Source organism: Hyaena hyaena, unplaced genomic scaffold, assembly GCF_003009895.1.
Source record: "Hyaena hyaena isolate Hyena2069 unplaced genomic scaffold, ASM300989v1 scaffold_277, whole genome shotgun sequence".
Lineage (NCBI taxonomy): Eukaryota > Metazoa > Chordata > Mammalia > Carnivora > Hyaenidae > Hyaena > Hyaena hyaena.
In genome coordinates, this window is record NW_024080905.1 from 1,479,379 (window position 1) to 1,502,058 (window position 22,680).

Sequence of the window (22,680 nt, forward strand, 5' to 3'; positions counted from 1 at the left end):
AAGGGCGAGATATGTATCATCTGCCAGCCTCAGTTTTCCTCATCTGTAATAGGAATGGTAATGTAGTCTTCTTGAAAAGACTAAAAGGGATCATCAATTTATTTATCTATTAATTCTCTAAGTATTTATCAAACAACTTAGATACCAGGCACCATGCTGGGCAATGGGTATATAAAATAGATATTAGGAGCGCGTGGCTGGCTCAGTGGGTTAAGGGTCCGACTTCAGCTCAGGTCATGATCTCGAGGTCCATGGATTTGAGCCCCACGTCTGGCTTTGTGCTGACAGCTCAGAGCCTGGCGCCTGCTTTGGATTCTGTGTCTCCCTCTCTCTCTGCCCTGCTCACACTCTGTCTCTCTTTCAGAAATAAACATTAAAAAAAAATAGATATTAAACAAGCAAGCACACAGCTATGTAATTTCAGGGTGGGAAACGTATCATGAAGGAAAGAAATACTCCCATGGGAGAAAATGATAGGGCTGAATGGTTAGAAATATCTTCCCCAAGGATGTCACATTTTGTATCTGAGGATGAGAAGGAGTTAGCGGTGCCATGAGTCAAGAGAAAGAGGATTCCAGCCAGAAATGCCAACATAGCCTTAGAGAGTGAATTGAGGAAAAAAAAATCTTGACAAACTCAGAATTGTAAAGAGACTAGTGTGGCTGGAATCCCAAAGAAGAGGGAGAAAGAAAGAAAAATTAGGCAGGAGCTAGACCTTGTAGGGCTTTGTAGATGGAGGTAAAGAACAGACTGGCTCAGTGCAAAGGGAAACAATTAGAAAGTTCTCAGCGCTGTGCCTGGCACACCTGTGAATGGTCACTAACGGGAGGATGCTTCTGATCGTGGTGCTGGGGAGAGGGAAAAGAGAGGAGAAGGTGACATAATGGAGTTGAGACCATGTAGGTTCTCACTTCAAGGTGAAACTAGTCAAGTACTCTTGTTTGAGGAAAGGAGATTTTTCAAAAATTAGATAAAGGAAGAGGGGCGCCTGGGTGGCTCAGTTGGTTAAGCGTCTGACTTCAGCTCAGGTCATGATCTCATGGTTCGAGAGTTAAGCCCAGCATTGGGCTCTGTGCTGACAGCTCGGAGCCTGGAGCCTGCTTTAGATTCTGTGTCTCCTTTCTCTCTGACCCTCCCACCTCCAATCTCCCCCTCTGCCTCATCTCTCAAAAATAAACATTAAAAATTTTTTGAAAAAAAAAAAGAAGAAAATTAGATAAAGGATAAGTTTACTGTACTGATAGAGGTATTAGAAGGAGCACTGTTTCATGAGGCATACAACACTTTAAAATTGTAACTATGAGGAGTACCTGGGTGGCTCATTCGGTTAAGCATCTGACTTTGGCTTAGATCATGATCTCGCAGTCTGTGGGTTCGAGCCCCACGTCGGGCTCTGGTGCCGACAGCTCAGAGCCAGGAGCCTGTTTCAGATTCTGTGTCTCACTCTCTCTGCCCCTCCCCTGCTCATGCTCTGTCTCTCTCTCTTTCTCTCTCTCAAAAATAAGTAAACATAAAAAAAGTAAAATAAATAAATAAAATGAAATCATGAAACATAATAACAAGTAATGAAGGATAATAACATAAAGAAATAACTTTTAATCCCTGTGTGGCTTCTCTCACTTCTTCCTCCCCATTTTTTATTGTATCACTTGGAGTGGGGCCACATGCCCCTTCTATGTGCCCAAATTAACCTGAGACTAGTCTGCAGGGTCAAGTCTATTTAGCAAAGGGGAGTTTGACCCTGAAGCCACCTGTTCGAACACTGCTGCACGCAAAGGTTCTCTCTGTAGCTCTTAATTAGATGGAGCCTACGTGCCTGCATATTTGGTTGCCTTGAATTAAATCTATTTACTACTTTAAATAGATTTTTGGAATTGTTATATAAAAACAAATCTGGATACATAGCAGATACAAACAAAGTGAGCACGTGCATTACGATGTGGCTTTGGGACCTGGTCCACTGCAGATGTTACGGCTTACTGTTGACTGGGCGCCAGGAGCTCACACTTCACTTTCATAAGAACCATGCTTCTCGGCCCAGTTTATTTTAGCTTTCTCTCCAGGAAATAGTTCCTTTGTAAGAACTCTGTTTGTGTTGCTATTGTTTTAATGAGTAGCTTCTCTTCAAGAACTAGTTCGATGTGATGAATGGAAAAATCAGAAGCCATTTGGGCCGTGTCATAGGCTAGAGATCGTGGATCACGGGTTATATACTGCGTCTCTGGGCCTGAAACAGTCAGTATGAGCTGGATAACTAAGACAACCAAACAGAACCCTGGGCCAGGTCCTCAGAACACTGGCAGTTTGAATTGGCCCTAGTCATTTCTTTACAAATGTGGTCCACTGAAAAGAATGAATTTGATGTGATGTCTCAGGGCTTCACCTGACTTGTTAAGAAAAACCTCTCATTAACACAAATCAGGTTTGTTTTTTTAAGTTTATTTATTTTGAGAGAGAGAGCACAAGCAGGGGAGGAGTAGAGCTAGAGAGAATCCCAAGCAGGCTCCACAACACCAATGCAGAGCCTGAAGCAGGGCTTGAACTCATGAACCACGAGATCATGACCTGAGCTGAGGTCAGATGCTTAATGGACTCAGGCACCCAGGCGCCCCAATATAATCCAAGTTTAAATATGTATCATCTTTCTGTAGGTTATACTGCCATAACAGTCTATAGTACCACAACAAATCAGAAACAATAAAAACTTCTACGACTTAGAACAGCATACATTTATTGTTTGCTCACATAAACATGTTGGGTTTTGGGTCAGTGGCAGTTCTGCTGATCTACCAGGCAATTCCCCCCATTCCATTTGTCTCTGGGACCCAGGCTATTGATCTTATAAGAAAGGAAATTAATAGGGGTGCCTGGGTGGCTCAGTTAGTTGTTTCCGACTCTTGATTTTGGCTTAGGTTATGATCCCATGGTTCATGAGTTCGAGCCCTGCATCAGGCTCTGCACTGATGGTGCAGAGCCTGCCTGAGATTCTCTCTCTCTGCCCCTTCCCTCTCAAGTGCACACACCCTCTCTCAAAATAAATAATTATTAAAAAGAAATAAAAAAGAAAGGAAAGCAAAGGATGGTTGAATCCTGCAGTGAGTCCCAAATCTTCTGCCTGGAGATAGATGGTATATCACTTCTGCTCACATTATGTTGGGCAAAACAAATCCTAAGGCCAAGCGCAGTCAATGGAAAGAATAAGTATTAATTCTCCAGGGGAAGGCACTGTAAGTCACACAGCAATGAGCAGAGATGTTTGATCCCCTTAGAGGGAGGAATATAAATATTTAGGGAAAATAATACAGTCTATCCTGGTGCATAAGCACAAAGAAAAGAGGGTTTTTTTGTGAGGGGAGGTGCAAATTCACAAGTCCTGTAATATTGAATGCAGAATGGGCTGCCGCAATATCGGGGATCACTTTAGAACATTTGATGAACTTTATTTGTCTCTTTCAAAGGATTTGTGGTTAAGGTATTGTCATGTCCAGGATCCAGAGAGAATACAGGCATTCAGAATTAATAAGGTTTCATTTCCACAGAGAGAGAGAAATGCAGCCAAAATCAATTGTGCCTTCTAGGTTTAGGGCCCTGGGGCCTATAAGTTCCTCTTAAAACATTTGGACTCCAGCTGCCTTTCTCCTTGCTGAAATCCTTGAATTTCATTAGTGAGGCCTCAGGGGAATGGCCCACTTCAGCTTGCTCTGATGCTATTTGGCTGTTTTTCTTCCTTGTCATCCTCTCACAAGCAAATGCAAAAGAGAGACTTCAGTCTTAACACTGGAGCAGGGCATCCCGGAGGTGGTTGAAGGAGGGTGATCTCTTACTCTGCACTTCATGCTTCCTGGTTTCTAAGAACAAGTATGTTTGTGTCTCTAACAAAAATCCAACCCTCATACCACGCCTTAAAATTAATGAGTCAACAAGCATTGGTCAAATACCTGTTTGCAAAGGTATAGATTCAATGCGAAAGTCATGACAGGTATTTTCTCCTCCCGCAGAGATCTGTGTGGTTAGAGAAGTATTTAGCACAACTTTAAGACAATATGCAAAATTCGCATTACAGCTCATAGAAACAAACTGGTTTGGTATGAGTCAGTGGAGAGGGATGTGATTTTTAACATCTGTGTAAGATGCTATCGTACAGCTGCTCCATAATGTATTTCATCACCCTCCTATTATTAGACATTCGGAATGTTTTCAATACTTACGATTATAGAGCAACTTCGATGGAAATCCTTGGGTGTCTTTGCCTGTATCTCTAATGATTTCCTCATGATAGAGTGTTAGGAATGAAGTTACTGGGTCCCAGATGAACATTATGAAGACTCGTGATGCATGCTGTCGAATTATCTTCCAGAAATTTATTGATGCTTCCACCAGTTATGGATGGGAACAACCATTTACCACCTCCCAGCTTTGAGTATCAGACTTAAAATTTTTATTACGTTTGTTTATTTTTGAGAGAGAGTGCACACGCACGCGCAAGAGAGAGCACACGTGCACGTGCAAGAGAGAGCACGAGTTGGGGAGGGGCAGAGGTAGAGGGAGACAGAATCCAAAGCAGGCTTCAGGCTCCAAGCTGTCAGCACAGAGCCCGTTGTGGGGCTCGAACCTACAAGTGTGAGATCATGACTTGAGCCAAAGTCAGACACTCAACTGACTGACCTGCCCAGGCGCCCCCAGACTTTTAAAATCTTCCCTTTATTGCCCATTTTCCTCAGCCTGGACAATCCTTCAAAATTCAATTTAAAGGTATTTCCACTAACAAATATTCCGTAATACCCTGTTTGAGTTCAGGGTTTGGGAGGAAAGTCAGTTTCTTTTAAGGCCTTTTTATATTACCTGTTTCTCTCTTCTGAAATGAAATTCATAGATGATATAACCTCAATACACATATGTAAAAAATTAAGTTGGAAGTATAAGGCTTAGGAGAAATAATATAAAAAGTATATATATATATACTTCTTTATTTCATTAAGTTAAAAGCCTGGGCAAGCTGCACTTGAAGATAAAATGAAAGCTTAAATGTTCCCTTTGAATTACTGTGAATGCCACCGTACAAACCCAGACTGACGTGGCTGTGTAGGTTGGTGGCAGATTTTCTGAAATGGTTACCAGCTGTTGTCAGATTTCCAGGAAGAAAAACCCACCAAAATGTATAATCTTGGAAAATTCAGTGTCTATTAAATTTGGGCAAAAAGTTTTTGGGTTTAGTATATAAAATAGAGCTAGGTTTCATACTTAGTAACCGAACTGCCACCATGTGAATGTCACACAGGAAATAGAATTTTTGGGTCTGACTGTCTCTCACATTTCAGGGTGTTTAGTGTCTTTGGTCCCCAGCCACTAAATGCCAGAAGTGCCTTACCATTGTTGTGTTGAGTGATGAAAACAAAAACAAAAACAAAAACAAATGTCTTCACAGATTTCTCCTAGGTCTAGTTACCTGTAGCATCTGTATTTCCCAAACATGGCCTCCTCTTAGAAAAATGTGCTCGCATATTGTAGAATCCTTGTGAGTGCTGACTGTCCTTCACAGCACTGTCACCTGCACAGGGCCCGGCCACTTACTGATGCCTTGATAATGTTAGTTGAGGGAACGAACTAATATCTGGATGGCTAGATCTCTCAAAAGAATTCTATATACCAGGAGTGGTATCTATATTCACAGAATAATTCCTGGTTTTGTGAGAAGCCTTTAAAAATGTCAAGAATAGCAATAGCTGTTCTTTAGTTCACATTTTTTATTACTGGACATTTTGCTAAGGAATTCATGCTAGTGTTTCATCTTTCTGCTTCAACAACTCCATGAGTTGGGCTTAGATTTAGTAGCTTGCCCTAGAGTACAGAGGCTTTGGCTAGGTCTGTATGACTCGGTAGACTGTGCTCATGGCTAATAAAAGATACTGACTATTGCCTGAAAAACAGGTGATCTTCATTGTATGAAGGACATTTTCTTTTGCTCCTAACTTTATAAGAGTTTTGCTTCTAATAAATAGGAATGCTGACAATTTTATTTTTTTTTACATCTATGGAACTCTATGGTGTATGTTACTGGATCCCTTGATGAGTTTTATTTATAATTTGTAATTTCAAATAATCCTTGCATTGCTCAAATTCTCATATTTATTGGTTTATAAGCCTAACAATGAAGTAAATTTGTTTTTCTAGACCTGTGTTTAAGAATTTTGTATCTATAGGGGTGCCTGGGTGGCTCAATTGGTTAAGTGTCCGACTTCGGCTCAGGTCATGATCTCAGGATTCGTAGGTTCAAGCCCCGCATTGGGTTCTGTGCTGGCAGCTCAGAGCCTGGAGCCTGTTTCAGATTCTGTGTCTCCCTCTGTCTCTGTCCCTCCCCCACTCATGCTCTGTCTCTCTCCATCTCAAAAAAAAAAAAAGCCTATAAAAAATTTTAAAAGATTTTTGTATCTATATAAATAGGTGAGATCAATGTATAGTTTTAATTATATTATCTTTTGGAATTTGGTAAGATGGTTCTGAGAAGAATTAGTTGGAGATTTTCCCATGTTTGAGGGTACCTTAGAACAAATTATATGTGACAATTATCTGCTCCTTAAAAGTATGAAATAATTGACAAGATAGAGCATTTCCTGGGAGGTTTTTTGGGGCAGAGGGAAGTAGTCATTTGAGAATGTTTTCAGCTTAATCCATGGTTTATTGTCCATTCTGATTTTATTTTCCTTTTCCTTGAGATAATTTTAGTAATTTCTATTTTTTTCTGGAAATAATTATTTCAAACATTCAGCTGTATTAGCACAGAGTTGTACAAAGAATTATTATTCATAGGAAATTAATATTATCAGTATTTGTGTATTTGTATCATCTTTCTCACTTTGGCTTTGTGTATTTGTGTCTTTTTTAGTGTCTTCTTTATTTTCTTTTATCTTTATTAACAAAGATATGTCTCAAATATCACCATCCCCTCAAATAACACCCCGAATATAGTTCTTGAATGTATTCTCGAATTCAACTTTCTTTTGTATTTTACTAGGTTTCATTTTTATCTGATTTTGGTACTTGTTTCCAGTTTTTTAAGTTGACTCCTTTAATCTTCTTTCTGTAATCTACTTTTCTGTCTCTTTAATTAATAAAAACTGTTTAGTCTATGACTTCCTTTAATTACATGTTTGGCTGACAATTGCATATTTTGGTATATCATATTCTCATGTTTTGTTGTTTTCTAAATAATCAGGTATTGTACATTTACCTCCCTTTGACATTATAGAAATTATTAGGAGAACATTTTAAATATTCACATGCTTTTGGATTTGTTTTTGGTTTAAGACTTTATCAATATTTGCTGTTATTGCATGGTGTTAAAAAATGACCCATTGATTATTTTCAAAAATAATATAAATATGTAACCCAAATTAGATTATAACTTATTTTGAATCTGCCATTTTCTCATCTCCAAATAATCCAAGGTAATTTTGTTGATTAGGGCTACACAATTATTTTATTTTTCTGTTTAGGTTCGAGATCATCACGTCTTACTTGGAAAAGTCTGTGGCAATGAAACTCTGTCTCCAATTAAATCCATTAGTAATCAAATCTGGATCAGGCTTAAAATAGATGTTTCATTTGTAAGAGCTAGCTTCAGAGCTATTTATCAAGTCGGTAAGAAAATTTATGCCTTAATTTTTAAATCTCTAAGTTGCCTGATTGTAACGTTTTAATTTCTCGAAATAATGTAGTCATTTTTATGTCCTTTAGTGGCAAGGAAAAGATTCTAATAGTAATATCACATTCTTTTATATTCCTCTGCAGAATTAACCTTTGCAATAAAAGTGAAGGCAAAAATCATTGATCTGAACAAACACTACTATCATTTTCATATTTACAGCTTGTGGAGGAGAATTAACTGGAGAAGGGGTCATTCGCTCGCCTTTGTATCCTAATGTGTATCCAGGAGAAAGGATCTGCAGGTGGACCATCCACCAACCCCAAAGCCAAGTAGTTATTCTTAATTTCACTGCCTTTGAAATAGGAAGTTCTGCCCACTGTGATGCAGATTATATTGAGGTAAGAGTAAAATATCTTTGAATATTTGTCTTTGGTGGAATATTATTAAAAACACGATGTCTTGTTATGCTCAGAGCAACTATATGAAACAAAACTAGTTTATATAGACTATATACAAATATAAATATAGGTGCAAAAATCCTCAACAAAATACTAGCTAACTGGATTCAGCAGCATATAAAGAGGAATATACACCATGGACAAGTGGAATTTATCCCAGGAATGCAAGGTTGGTATGCATTCAAAAATCAGTAAAGTAAAATAAAATAAAGGAAAAACTCTCCACATGAATACCTCCGTAGATGCAGAAAAAGTATTTGACAAAAATCCAGCATCTTTTCATGATAAAAACACTCAACAGATGGGGAATAGAAGGGAACTTCCTTAATCCCAAAATGGCCATTTATAAAAAGCCCATAGCTAGCATCATATTTAATGATAACATATTAAATCCTTTGCCCCTATTGTCAGTAAAAAGGCAAAGATGTCTGTTCTCACCACCTCTATTCAACATCATACTGGAGCTTTTAGCTAAGGCAATTAAGCAAAGAAAGGGAAACATGCATTCAGAATGAAATGCGAGGAGTAAAACTATCTTCACAGGTAACATGATCTTGTGTATAGAAAATCAAAAGGAATCCACACGTACATACACACAAACTGTTAGAAGGAATCCACACACACAAACATATTCAGCAAGTTTTATGATACAAGATCAAAATATGAAAGTCTTTTGTTTTTCTATACACTAGCAATGAACAATTTGAAAATGAAACCAAGCAGATAATGCCACTTACAATAGCACAAAAAAGAGTAAACATTGAGAAATATGTCTTTAAAAAGACATGTAAAACTTGTGTCCTCAAAGCGCTGTTGAAGGAAATTAAAGATCTAAATAAGTGGAAAGACATCCCATGTTCATGGACTAGCAGACTTAATGGTGTCCACAACTCCCTAAATGTATCTAAAGATTCCATTTAATTCCTATCAAAATCCCATCTGACATGTTCTGCAGAAATTCACAAGCTGATTGTAAAATTCATATGGAAATGCCAGAAAGCATTTTTGGAAAAGAAGAACCAAGTTGGAAGACACACTTAACCAATTTCAAAACCTAGAGCAAAGCTATAGTAATAAAGATAGTATATTATTTGAATAAGGATAAAGATATAGAGCAATGGAATAGAATTGAATGTGTAGAAATAAATCCATACCTTTGTGGACAGCTTGTTCTTGAAAAGAGTGCCATGGCATTTTAGTGAGAAAAAATAATATTTTCAACAAAAGGTGCTGAATATCCACACGCAAAATTATGAAAGTAGACCTCTTCCTTACACCATACACAGAAATTAATTAAAAATGGATCATAGACCTAAATGTGGGAGATAAAACAATGAAACTTTTAGAAGAAAACATAAGAGTAAGGATTTGTGACCTAGGTTAGGCCAAACCTTCTTAGATATGACACAAAGAGCACAAGAAAAGAAAAAATAGAAAAATTTGACTTCATCAAAATTAAAAGCAATCTAATTTTTAAAATGGGCAAAGAATCTAAATATATATTTCTCCAAAGAAGATATACAAATACTCAATAAGCATATGAAATAATGTTCAAAGTCACTAATCTTCAGGGAAATACAAATCAAGCCATAATGAGATGCTGCTTCACAAGCACTAGGATGGCTATAATTGAGAAGTCCTAAAATAATGAGTGTTGACAAGGAGATAGAGAAATTGGAAACTTTTACACTTATACAATGCTAGTGAGCATATAAAATGGCACAGTCACTTTGGAAAACAATTGCAAGTTCCACAAAAAATTAAATATATGATCCAGAAATTATCATTTATCATTTGATCCAGAAATTCCACTTCTAGGTATATATCCAAAGGAAATGAATATATGTCCACACAAACATTTGTACATAAATTACTATACTCATTATTCTTGGTAGCCCAAAAGTAGAAACAATATAAATTTCCATCAGATGATGAATAGATCAATAAAATGGTATATCCATACAATAGAATATTATATGACATTAAAAAGGAATGAAGAAATGACACATTATATGGATGAATTTTGAGAACAGATTAAGTGAAAGAAGATAGTCACACAAGACCATGTAGTGTGTGATTTTATCTATTTTAAAAAATGCTCAGAATGGACAATCTGAGCCTGGGGTTTAAGGGAAATGGAGAATTACTACTAATGAGTATAGAGTTTCTTGGGGGTGGCTAAATTTTATTTTTACTACATTAATAAAAATATTTCAGAAATAATTACTTTCAAAGGAATTTTCCAAAATAATATCTAACAAAATAAATTTGAAAATATCTCTTTTTTTTACTAGATTGGTAGCAGTTCCATTTTGGGTTCTCCTGAAAATAAAAAATATTGTGGCACAGATATACCTTCGTTTATAACATCTGTGTACAATTTTCTTTATGTCATATTTGTGAAAAGTTCTTCTACTGAAAATCACGGTTTCATGGCTAAATTCAGTACTACAGAATTAGGTAAGATGCCTACTTTCTCTCCTGCTTTGCCTCTTGGCAGAAAAAATAAACATTGTAAATAAATTACTATAGAAAATGTATCTACACTGCAGATGTGTAGTTATCTACATTGCAAAAAGTTTTTCACACCTTCAAAGCCAAAGAAAAAATCTATTTCTTAATCAGTACATATCAGTAGTTAATTGATTTCCATTAATAAGAGAGAAACTAGGTTCATTTAAGTGGCCTATGGGGAACATTTTCCTTTTTCAGCTTTTAAGAGGTTATGATCAAATTCTTTTATTTTGAACCTCAGGCAGCTTGTTAGTTACTTGTTCCAATAATGATTATTATTTTTATTTCAACAGCATGTGGAAAAATTCTTACAGAATCATCAGGAATCATTCAGAGTCCTGGCCACCCAAACATCTACCCTCATGGTATCAACTGTACTTGGCATATATTAGTCCAACCTGGCTACCTGATTCGTTTGGTATTCAGGAGATTTCATCTGGAGTTTCATTACAATTGCACAAATGACTACTTGGAAATTTATGACACCGGTTCTGGGACATTTCTTGGGAGGTGAGAATATTTTGTTTTTATTTTTTTTTAAACACAAAGTTTTCTTGTTCTCTTGCTTTCCTATCGTGTTGAAGGATGTCAAAATGTACCGTGTTGTGTTATAAAAACCAGATGAGATCAACATGAGCTTAATGACCATTTCTGCATCACTACTTACTACTCTGTAGCCTTAGTCTTCAGCAATTAAGTTTTGGTAATGGAAACATTACCAAAATGAAGATAATATACACATCCGTTACTTCTATAACTGTCTGTCTGTTATAATTCATCACTTCCATCTTTCATCCCCAGTCCCGGGAAATCACCACCATTTCTATTGCTGTAAATTAGTTTGCATATTCTGGAGTTGTATACAGATGAAATTACATTGTATGGTTTTTTTTTGGGGGGGGTGGGGAGTCTGGCTTTTCTTAGCATAATTTTTTTGTTGTTGAGCTTCTTGGATCTGAGGGATTATAGTTTTATCAAATTAAAATCTTTGTGGCTATTAGTTCTTGAAATACATTAGTTTTATCAAACTGAAAAATTTTTAAGCCATTAGGTTTTGAATACTCTTCTCCCCTTTGGAGACTCTGATTATAGTTACCTGAGGCCCTTTGATATTGTCACACAACTCATTCGTGAACTCTGTTCATTTGATTTTGAATTTTTGTTCTCTGGGTGTTTCGTTTTAGAAAGCTTTTATTGCTGTGTATTTGGGTTCTCATTACGGGTTCTACTTTCTTCCTTTTCATGCCTGGTAATATTTGATAGGATGCCAGATATTTAAAATTTTGTGTTTTGTGCACTGAACATTATTATATTCCTATATGTGTTTTTGAGGTTTATATTTTTATTAAGTTTTTATTTAAATTCCAGTTAGTGACATACAGTGTCATATTAGTTTCAGGTATACAGAATAGTGATTCAGCACTTCCATACAGCACCCAGTGCTCATTACAGCACCTGCATTCCTTAACCCCTGTCACCTATTTCACCCACCCTCTCACCCACCTCCCTTCTAGTAACCATCAGTTTGGTCTCTATAGTTAAGAGTCTGTTTCTTGGGTTGCCTCACTCCTTTTTTCCCCCTTTGCTTGTTCTCCTTCTTTCTTTCTTTCTTTGTCTGTCTGTCTGTCTGTCTGTCTGTCTTTTGAGAGTGATTAGGGAAGGGCAGAGAGATAGAGACAGAGACAGAGATAGAGATAGAGATAGAGATAGAGGGAGAGGGAGGGGGAGAGAGAGAGAGAGAGAGAGAGAGAGAGAGAGAGAATCTTGAGCAGGCTCCATGTTCAGCGTGGAACCCAATGTGGGGCTCAGTCCCCCAACCCTGGAATCCTGACCTCAGCCAAAAACAAGATTCAGATGCTCAACTGACTGAGCTGTGCAGGCACCCCTTGTTTGATTTGTTTCTTAAATTACACATATGTTGAGCTTTGTTTTAGGATATATTAAGGATACATATTTAGGATATATATATTAGGATATATATATATTAAAGATATATATATATTAAGTTACCTGGAAACAACTTGATCGTTTCCAGTTTTGCTTTCAAACTCACCTGTTTGTTGTCTCTGAAGAATCATTGTCCTTCATTATCTTGAGATCCATTGCTTTATGCATTTTGTCCAGATTTTTAGTTGTTTCATGTAAAAGTGTATATGCAGCCACTGTTGTTACATCTTTGTCAGAAATGGGGATTTCATGATTTGCTTTTATTTCTTCTTACATTTCCTTTTATTTTTTCTTATCCTTTTTAAACATTTTCCCTTTAGTCATTATTTTCTTATATTTATTTCTTCTCCTAGTTTTATCCTCCCTCCTCATTTTTTCCTCTTAATTTTAATCTTTCATTTTAAAAATTTTCTCTTTTGTGGGACTTGATCATGGTCATTGCAAAATATATAATTTTTGATGAGTGGCATAAACTGTAATAATCTTGCCCAAATTCAGCAAACATGTGCATATGAAGAGACATTTAAATTTTTAAATCACCTACTTTTATTTTGATCAAGATATTAAATCCTTTCAACAAGGCAATGGTATTATATATCAAGTTTTTCTTTTCCTCCCTCAGAAATTAACTCAGCTATTTCCCATATTCAACACTTCCTCTTGTATGGATTTCTGTGTATTTTTCCACTGTCATTCCATTTAGTTAATTTGCTTTGATTCCATTTGGTTAATTTGCTTTGATTTGATGTTTCTATTGTCTAATCACTGCTTCTCATAGGTGTTTCTCTATGCTCTTGACATATCATTTAGCATTAATTTGAGTATCACTCTCTATTTTCAGAGTTATTCAAATAGTTTTTTCTGAGTCACATTGGTTCTATTAGGCAAAAATTTAACATGACTCAGTAATCAAACTTTTACCTCTGCATAGGCCAGCCGCTTAAAGATAATAGAGTCCACCTTTATGGGGCTCATTATTCTAGGTGCTCTTCTAAGCCTCTTATATATGGTACATTAACTCAAAATTCTCAAAACAATTCTTTGAAGTAGTTACTATCATGATCCCCATTTTAGAGAAGGGAAAACTGAGGCACCAAGGTTGAGTCATCTGCTCAAAGTCATAACGCCTCCAATGATGGAGTTGACTGTAGTCTGTACTCTATGAGTTTATCGTATATGGTTTCCCTTTGTCGTGTAAGTTTATTACACTTTTTATTAAGAAGTTAATTCATGTGCTATACAGTGACTTAGCATATCTTATACTATCTCATTTCATTAAATTTCTTACGCATGACAAGCCACATGGCCAGGTATAATGCTTAAAACCATTCCAGGGAAGTAATCATGAATAGGATCCTCTTCAGCCACTTTGTAACTGTTTAGTGCCTGAAATATGCTTAGCTTTTAAGGTTAATAGGGGATATTATTTTTATTTTTACATGTCCTAATAGTTGGTACATCATTTCAGGGGTACTAAAAATTTTAAACCTGTGTTCCTTCTTGGTTTCAAACAGATATTGTGGAAAATCCATCCCGTTCTCTCTTACCAGCAGCACGAACTCGTTAATGCTTGTATTTGTGGCTGACTCTGACCTTGCATATGAAGGCTTTTTAATAAACTATGAAGCAACTGATGTTTCAGCAGGTAACAAAACAACTTTGTCTACTTGGTTTCAACTTACTCCCTTACAAAATATTGCCATGAGGATACTTTGTCCCCAAACCCGTGATGCACAATGAAAGCTAATTTAGAAACGAGTATAGTGACTCCAGTGCCTTCCGTCATAAAAATAATTAGACCAGAGTATTGAGTCAATGTTAAATTTTCTAATTGTAATAGTTGTACAGTGTTTTGTAAGAGAATGTTTTACTTTGTAGGAGTAACACATTGATGCTTTTAGAGGTAAAGACATTGCATGTTTCTAGATTATTGTCAATTGGTTCAGACAAAAAGTGAGTAAGTTGGAGAAAGAGACAGAGATAAAGCAGTGAGGGCAAAATACAAATACATAGTAAGTCTCGGTGAGAGGAATGTGGGAGCTAGTTCTTACAACTTTCAAGCTTAAAATTCTATCAAAATTAAAAACTATTTAAGAGACTGAACACTAATTTTAAGAAGTTAGAGAAAGGGGGGTACCTGGGTGGCTCAATTGATTGGGCATCCCACTCTTGATTTTGGCTTAGGTCATGATCCCATAGTTCATGGATCCAGCCCCACACTGGGCTCTGTGCTGACAGAGTGGGGCCTGCTTAGGATTCTCTCTTTCCCTCCATCGACCTCTCCCCAACTCATGTGCATATGTTTGCTCTCTCTTTCTCTATCTCTCTCTCTCTCGCTCTCAAAATAAATAATAAAAAAAAACTTAGAAAGAAAAGAAATTAGAGAAAGGACAATAGCAGGTAAGAATAAAAGACTACTACATGAAACCCTATGGCAGGAAATGGAAGATTCCTTAATAACAAAATAGATTTCTAAATTTGACTTAATGAAAATGAATCTTTTTAACATTTAGTTCTTTTATTATTTTTCCTATTATTTAATTCTCATCCTAACTTCACTCTTTGCAAATGCAGCTTAGGAAATAATCATCTTTTGCAAGCAGGGTCTTTGAGGTAGTTTGTAAACCAGAGCTACTGCCAGCCCCAGAAGCCCAAGGAATTTATGAGGGTGTCATGTCTGATTAGGCTCACGTTCCCACATAGGATGTGCACCCTTTTAGAGGGTCTGGGTTTCCTTTGGCATCATATTTAGAAAGATATTTACTGGACAAAAACACCATCCAGTGTAGTTTTAGAATGCACATAAGGTGACTGAGGTTCTCAAGCATCCCACAGCCTCTGGGCTGCCCCAGCAACATGATGTGATTCACTGATGCTCTTTTCAGAAAGTACTGGAAGGTTTTCCTGTGCAGGATATGCTCCCTGTAACACAGACCTGCAGATCTTTAGATGCTTATCTTTTAAAGTCCCCACCCTCGTAAATAAATGAATGAGTAAATGAATATTTTTTTTAAAAAACTTTCACTCAGAATCCCTTCCCCATTTCTGAGTTGTTTCTTCGCAGAGTGGCTGGCCACTATTCTATATCTCATGCAAAACTGCTGTTCTCTGGTAGTTCAAGTTCTGTGTTTTGGTAGTAGGCTTTAGATTTCTCTAGAATCCAGAGTGTGAGTGAATCAGATACCTTTCTGTCCTGAGGGCCCCTTTCTCAGAGACAGTTTATTATTCAGCTCAAGGGCAGGGGAATCGAATTCCCAGCAATTACAATAGGTTATGTTACATGACTGATACATTCACTGGACTTTGTCCAGGTGTTTCACATCCAATGACCAAAATTGGCTTTTTAAGGAATTACAGTGTGCACACAATTTTCCTTACTTCTGTAATTATATCTGTCTCATATATTTGGCCCAAACCACACTGAATATTAGATTAGGATTTGGAGCAAGTCGCTTGAACTCTTTGGGCCACAGTTTTCTCACAAGTAAAATTAAGGGATTGGATGTGATCATCTTTGAGATGTCTCCTGGCTCTAATCAACTGTGAACCCAAGTTTAATTTGCTGCATGAATAAACTAGCTGTGTCTTAGATAACATTCGATGCTGTCGGGGCCTCTTGAAAATATTATGGAAATCTTTGTAATACTATGCAAAGTAAGATATAGGTCTCTAATGTCTAAAGCAGCTCCAATAATACCACACTAGCCTATAAGGCACCAGCGAGTGTAGTAAGAAGCAAGAATAAGCAACGTAATCTGGCAGGAAGGATACTGAAGCTAAACTTTAATTAAAAAAGGGTTTCTGGAGAAATAAGATATCAGTAAAATGAAAGAAAGTCGAGAAAAAGGGGGAAAAAAAGCAAACGGGAGAGAAAAAGAAACTGTCAAAGTATGACAACATGAGAAGAGAGATTTTACAAAAAGAGAAACGGACCCAGAGATGGCCAACTCGGAAGCCTCTTCAATCTGCCTCCCTGCGTGATAATCATTACTTTGGTCTCTGTTCGGTCCAGACATGGCTGAAATCACAAACAAGGGGGTGTTTCCTGCCTTTTGCTGGGTGAACTCGTCCTTCTGACTAACACAGTCAGGTATTCTAAACAGCAGTCAGACGATGGGCCCAGGAAGCCATATGGCAGACTCAGCTTACCGTTTTAGAGCCTGTCTCGGTTTCCCATAGGGCAGGATGTGAGTGATGGGGTGTCGTGAATTGTTGAGGGCAGCCAGCAGGAGTGCTCAGAGAGGGACTGAGCACAGGGCGCTGATGGGGGGGGGCTTGTGCTGGTTAGCCAGTGGGCTACCTTTCCAGGCACGCAGAGTCCCAGGGAGCTGCCCACCTGGAAACGGGAGGTGTTGGGATGCCCTCTTTTTCAGTGGTCGTCGTATTTTTTGTATTTTCTGTAGAAGAAAACAGCATCAGGAAAAAGCATCAGTGGAAGCTTAATCACTGGCCCTCATCCTATTTTACTGCTCTAGCAGAAGTTATTTTCAGAGCAATAATGACAATATTCGGTTGGTGATTTCCAGTTCACAGCAGGTGTGAGTTTCTCTGCTGAAGTCTTTCCTGTCTTTATCTGATAAAGGTTAAATTTCCTGACTTGATTCCAGTTACTTTTCCATCTGTATTTCATGCCACAGGACTATGATGTCAGCCCCTAAATATGTGTTTGGAAGGAAAGAGAATAGTTTCTGGTTATTACTTTGACTCCCTCCCTCATCCCTGTTTCTGCCTGCATCCAGATGTGCCTGGGGAAATAAAAAGAAAAGATGAACAAGTAAAATGTTTATGGGTAGAAATTCTGGAGAATTTCTTAGTAGCCGGCTATGAGACTAAGTTTCAAATGTTTGCTTATTTAAAGTACAAAATATTTGAATTTGAAAGAATGTAGTTGATTAGCTAACTTTACCAACTTAAATTGTAATTTTATATTATATTAGTGTCTACTGCATATGCATTAATATAATCCTACCAAAAGGGGACTTTAAAGGTATAGGAAAGAATAGACAAATGTACTTGATTCATTTTCTACTTTAACATTAGATAAAAACCCATATAACACTTACTCCAATGTTTTCAAATATTGAAACATTCATGACTCATTAATCATGAAATTTGTTCAAAGTATGGAATAGAAAAAAATAGACTAAGAAAGAATCAATTTATCATACAAAGTTGGGTGTTACCTCATGAAATCTATTTGCAATATCCGTGTGTGTGCACAATTAATGTAAATGTATTTTTGCATATTTCTTTAAGTTTATTTATTTATTTTGAGAAAGAGAGAGAGTGCGAGTGAGCAGGGGAGGGACAGAGAGAGAGAGGAATAGAGAGAGAATCCTGAACAGGCTCCCCACTGTCTGTGCAGGACTCATGCAGGGCTTTAACTCACAAACTGAGATCATGATCTGAGCTCAAATCAAGAGTCAGATGCTTAATAGACTGAGCCATCCAGGAGCCCCAATGTAAATGTATTTTTATGGTGTGTCTGAAAACTTTAAACACAAATCCACTTTAATTATTTATTTTTAAATGAGGAAAAGTGAAGTCCACAACTGAATTTTTCTCTCAAGAATACACAACTAGTTGCATTAGAAACCAAACCAAAATAATCCGGTTCCAACATCTAATCCATTTGTCTCATCGTGTCCTGATTAGCTCTTGAAACACTCTGGATGAACTGAGGATGGTGTGGCTGGTAGCATTCGACTCAGAGAATATGGTCGGACTGTAGTTGCTTAGCTAACTTTACCAACTTAAATTGTAATTTTATATTATATTAGTGTCTACTGCATAGGCATTAATATAATCCTACCTTTTAATATTTTAATATTTTGGGGAGGAAAAAAGGCAGGATTTTACAGTTGTCTGGGGAAATGGTCAGGAAGTGTCAGAACCACATCAACATAGGATTCAAAGTGGGCTTTCCCAACCTCCTCTTTCCCAGGTCAGGGTTCCCACCCACCTCACAGCGGATGTTTAGGGCTGTTTTTCATCCGTCACCCTGGAATGAGCCCAGAAGAGGCATCTAAGAGTGAGAAGCTAAGAAGTGATCACCAAAAGGGCAAAAGAGAGTTTCTTCAGAAGAAATGAATAGGGAATGCTCTTTCTATTTTCAAACTTCAGTCCAGTAGAGCAGTGTTCTCAAACTCTAGTATTTATAAGAAACTTGGAGTGGGATTTTCTTGTTACAAATTCAGGTATCAGGGTCTCCCCCCGCCACCAGAAATTCACCTCACATATGTCTAGGGTGGGTTTTCACCAATTCAGGTAGTTCTAACAAAACTCTGCAGTTCTTCAGAGTCTCTGGAAGTTAAGTTTCAGCACGTAATTGCTATGGAATTACACGTGAGATGTAATGGGGAGTGGACCATACAATCATGGCGGAAAGGCTGAAGGCAACATCACAAGTCTTAGTTCTAGGCCAGCCTTGACATGCCTTGGAGAAGTAGCAAGCTCTCTTATTCTTTCCATCCACCTTGAATTCGGTATTTTCTGCTATGAAATATTCAGATATTTTCCCTCTGAGAAAGGTTTTCAGTAAGTCTATTGATTTTTTAAAGACTTACTTTCTCATCGGTCACTGTGTGCTCATATTTTTGTATACACAGGCATCCCTGCATTTCATAGCTCAGTAGATTTATCTTTTTTAATGTATTGTATTTCTTCATCCTTAGAATGAAGGTGCTAAGTGAAACATTTGTGATATTCCTAGTCTTCTGCTCACCTTGATTTCTAAAGGGGCATTGCCTGCCAGGAGAAACGGGGATTGTTGAAGAGCACAGGATTTGGAAAGGGAGGACTGGGTTTGAATTTTATCTTTGCCATGTCTGAACTCAGTGGTGTTCAGAACTTGACCTCCAGGAGTCTCAGATCCCTCATCTCTACGTCTCTAAAAGTGGACGTTGGGAAGCCCGGCTGTTTCAAGGGTTGGGGAAGATTAACTGAGGCATTCAGTGTGAAAATTACAGAATAGCTGTAAAGCACCATGACGGTTCTTTCTTTAAAATAGAAATACTGAGGCCCAAGTACAATTTCAGAATAGCTGTGTTAGTGAGTTAACTTATATTCATATTCATTTAAACTAGTCACTTGTGAGTGAAAAGAAAAAGCGATGGCCGTGATTGTCTAGTAGCAAATCTTAGCAAAATGTTAGATTTTGGTTAAGGAGGCTTCTCTTTTTCTTAAGGAGAACGTGAACTTGAAATTTTTTTCTTCCCTGAAGTCTTTACTTTGAAGAATGTTAGCCAAATATGCCAATGGAAGCAGGTGAAGGTACCTGGGCTGACTAGCACATATTGAGAAAGTCTAAGGTCTTATGAATTCATGCAGACACAGAAGTCTCATAAATGATCTCAGAAAGCACCGTCTATAGATTGACTCCTAGTGTAAACGGATAATCAAGTTATTACAAATGGCAAAGCAGGGAGGTGGTGGAGCAGTTACCCATGATCTAGGGTCTCCCAAGGTAAACATTCTTCTGTCCACAGGATCAGTTCATCCCCTTCCTGTCTCCCAGATCATATGGGACTGATGTCATCATTGCTTTGGGAATTGGAGGATTATCTATGTTTTAGATTTTCCTTTTTGATAACGAACTGAATGCTGCATTATTAAAACTTACTTTGAAATGCTTAGTGGAGGCAGAGATACATTTTTAGAAGAAATATAGTTTTATGATTTTGTAATGGTTCATGGAAGACATTTGTAGTATTTTCTCTTTTTCTTTTTTGGGTTGTTGTTGGGTTTGGTCAAAAAGAAAGATGTGTGAGGTCTGCCAATAGTGGGTTTTGATTTTCAGAGATGTATTTTTCTATTGCTAATTCGGTTGAATATAGTGGCTGGAAGAAATGTTATTTTCTCCTTTATCTCTTTCTAATGTTAGACCACCTTAAAAAGCCAACTGCCATTGGATATGAGTTTTGCTTTGGCAACATGAGATGTAAAGAAAAGGCATTTTTATGTTTGCATTTTTTATGAATATAATAAACAGTAAGCAACACATGAATTTCCTTTTGTGGAAATATATCCGATTTTAATTATTTGTGTATTATCACAAAGCAGAAGAGAAAATCAAAGCCTAGCATTAATATCTCTCAGTATGAAAATTATTCTAGAAGGACACATTTATACTGTCAAAGGAAGAGAACATAAATATTGTACAGACTTCAGTGTTAGGTAAGAGGAGTTACTAACCTCTCCAGAAATAGGCGCATTATGTTCAGAAAACATTGTTTTTCTCTCCACAAATAAGACATGTGAATCTCATGAAGCTACAATCAAATTTTAATATTAAATATCCTATTTAATATTTATAGGAGATGTACCTTCAAAATATTTTTTATTTCTCTATTTTAGTGTTATTTATTATTTACTGGATATCTGAATTATTTATTGGCTTTCCTTTAGAGAATTCAACCTGTCTTTGCATGGAACTTTCAAACTTTTAATAAAATATAGATTTTATTTCATAATTTCCTAAGGTAAAATTTACCTGTAGTTTCAACAAATATGTATATGCATGTAATCACTACACCATTCTGAATTTATAGAATAAATTTATCATTCCAAAAAGTATCCTAGTGTCCTTTTTAAATTTTTTTAAATTTTACTTTTTTGAGAGAGAGAGAGAGAGAGAGAGCACACAAGTAGGGAAGGAGCAGAGAGAGAGGGAGAGAGAATCCCAAGCAGGCTCTTCATGGTCAGTGTGGAGCCTAGTATGGGGCTCCAGTCCACGAACCATGAGATCATGACTTGACCCAAAATCAAGAGTTAGACACTTAACCCACTGAGCCATTCAGATGCCTCTTAAAATGTTTTAATCTGTATTTTAGTTAACATACAGTGCAGTATTGGTTTCAGAAGTAAATTTCAGTGATTCATCAGTTTTAATACAACACCCAGTGCTCATCATAAGTGCCCTTCTTATTATCTATCGCCCATCTCCCTCCTTCAACCCTCAGTTTGTTCTCTGTTGTTATGAGTCTTTTGTGGTTTGTTTCTCTTTCTTCTCCTTTTTCTCTTGGTATTCCCTTCCCATATGTTTATCTGTTTTGTTTCTTAACTTCCACATATGAATGAAATCATATAATATTTGTCTTTCTCTGATTGACTTATTTTGCTTAGCATAATACGTTCTAGTTCCCTTCATTTCATTGCAAATGGCAAGATTTTGGGATTTTTTTTTTTATTACTGAGTAATATTCTATTATATATATATATATATATATATATACACACCATATCTTCTTTATCCATTCATCAGTCAATGGACATTTGGGCTTTCTCCATACTTTGGCTCTTGTTGATAAAGCGGCTTAAACGTTGGGGTGCGTGTACCCTTTTTTTTTTTTAAACTTTAAAAAAAATTTTTTTTAGAGTGTACCCTTTTCAATCTGTATTTTTATATCCTTTGGGTAAATACCTAGTAGTGCAATTCCTGGATCATAGGATAGTTCTATTTTTAGTTTTTTGGGGAACCTCCATACTGTTTTCCAGAGTGGCTGCACCAGTTTGCATTCCCACCCGCAGTGCAAGAGGGTTTCCCCTTCTCTGCATCCTCGCCAACACCTGTTGTTTCCTGTGTTAATTTTAGCCATTCTGACAGGTGTGAGGAGGTATCTCATCATGGTTTTGATTTGTATTTCCCTAATGACGAGTGATGTTGAGCCTCTTTTCATGCATCTGTTAGCCATTTGATCTATTCTTCTCCATCCTCTATCTCAACAACTGCAGATCTGGTTCTTATCACTATCACTAGATTCGGGGTTTTTTTCTCCCTGTTCAAAAAACAAATATGAGTGGGAACACACAGTATGTACTCTTTCATATCCGGCTTCTGTCATTAGCATAATGCTTCTGAAATTTGTTCATGTTGTTCTATTTCTAAATGATTCTTTTAGTTTTATTGCTGAATTGCCTTCCGTTGTATCGATGTATCACAATTTGGTTATCCATTCACTTACTTTTGGATGGTTGGATTGGCTCCAGTTTTTAGCTATAATGAAAAAAACTGCTGTGAACTTTGATGTACAGTTTTTTGTGGACTTACATCATCAGGTCTCTTAGATATATACCTAAAAGTAGAACTTCTGGGTCATATGATAATTCTACATTTAA

At 37.0% G+C, this 22,680-nt stretch overlaps 1 protein-coding gene across 1 annotated transcript in view; it reads left to right on the forward strand.

The window, feature by feature from the left end:
• CUBN (cubilin) overlaps positions 1–22,680 on the forward strand; it is a 274,401-nt gene that overhangs the window by 47,343 nt on the left and 204,378 nt on the right. The window contains 5 exon segments of the mRNA XM_039245893.1: positions 7,494–7,638; positions 7,865–8,043; positions 10,398–10,563; positions 10,911–11,127; positions 14,079–14,209. Of these exon segments, the coding sequence (XP_039101824.1) occupies positions 7,494–7,638; positions 7,865–8,043; positions 10,398–10,563; positions 10,911–11,127; positions 14,079–14,209 (838 nt within the window).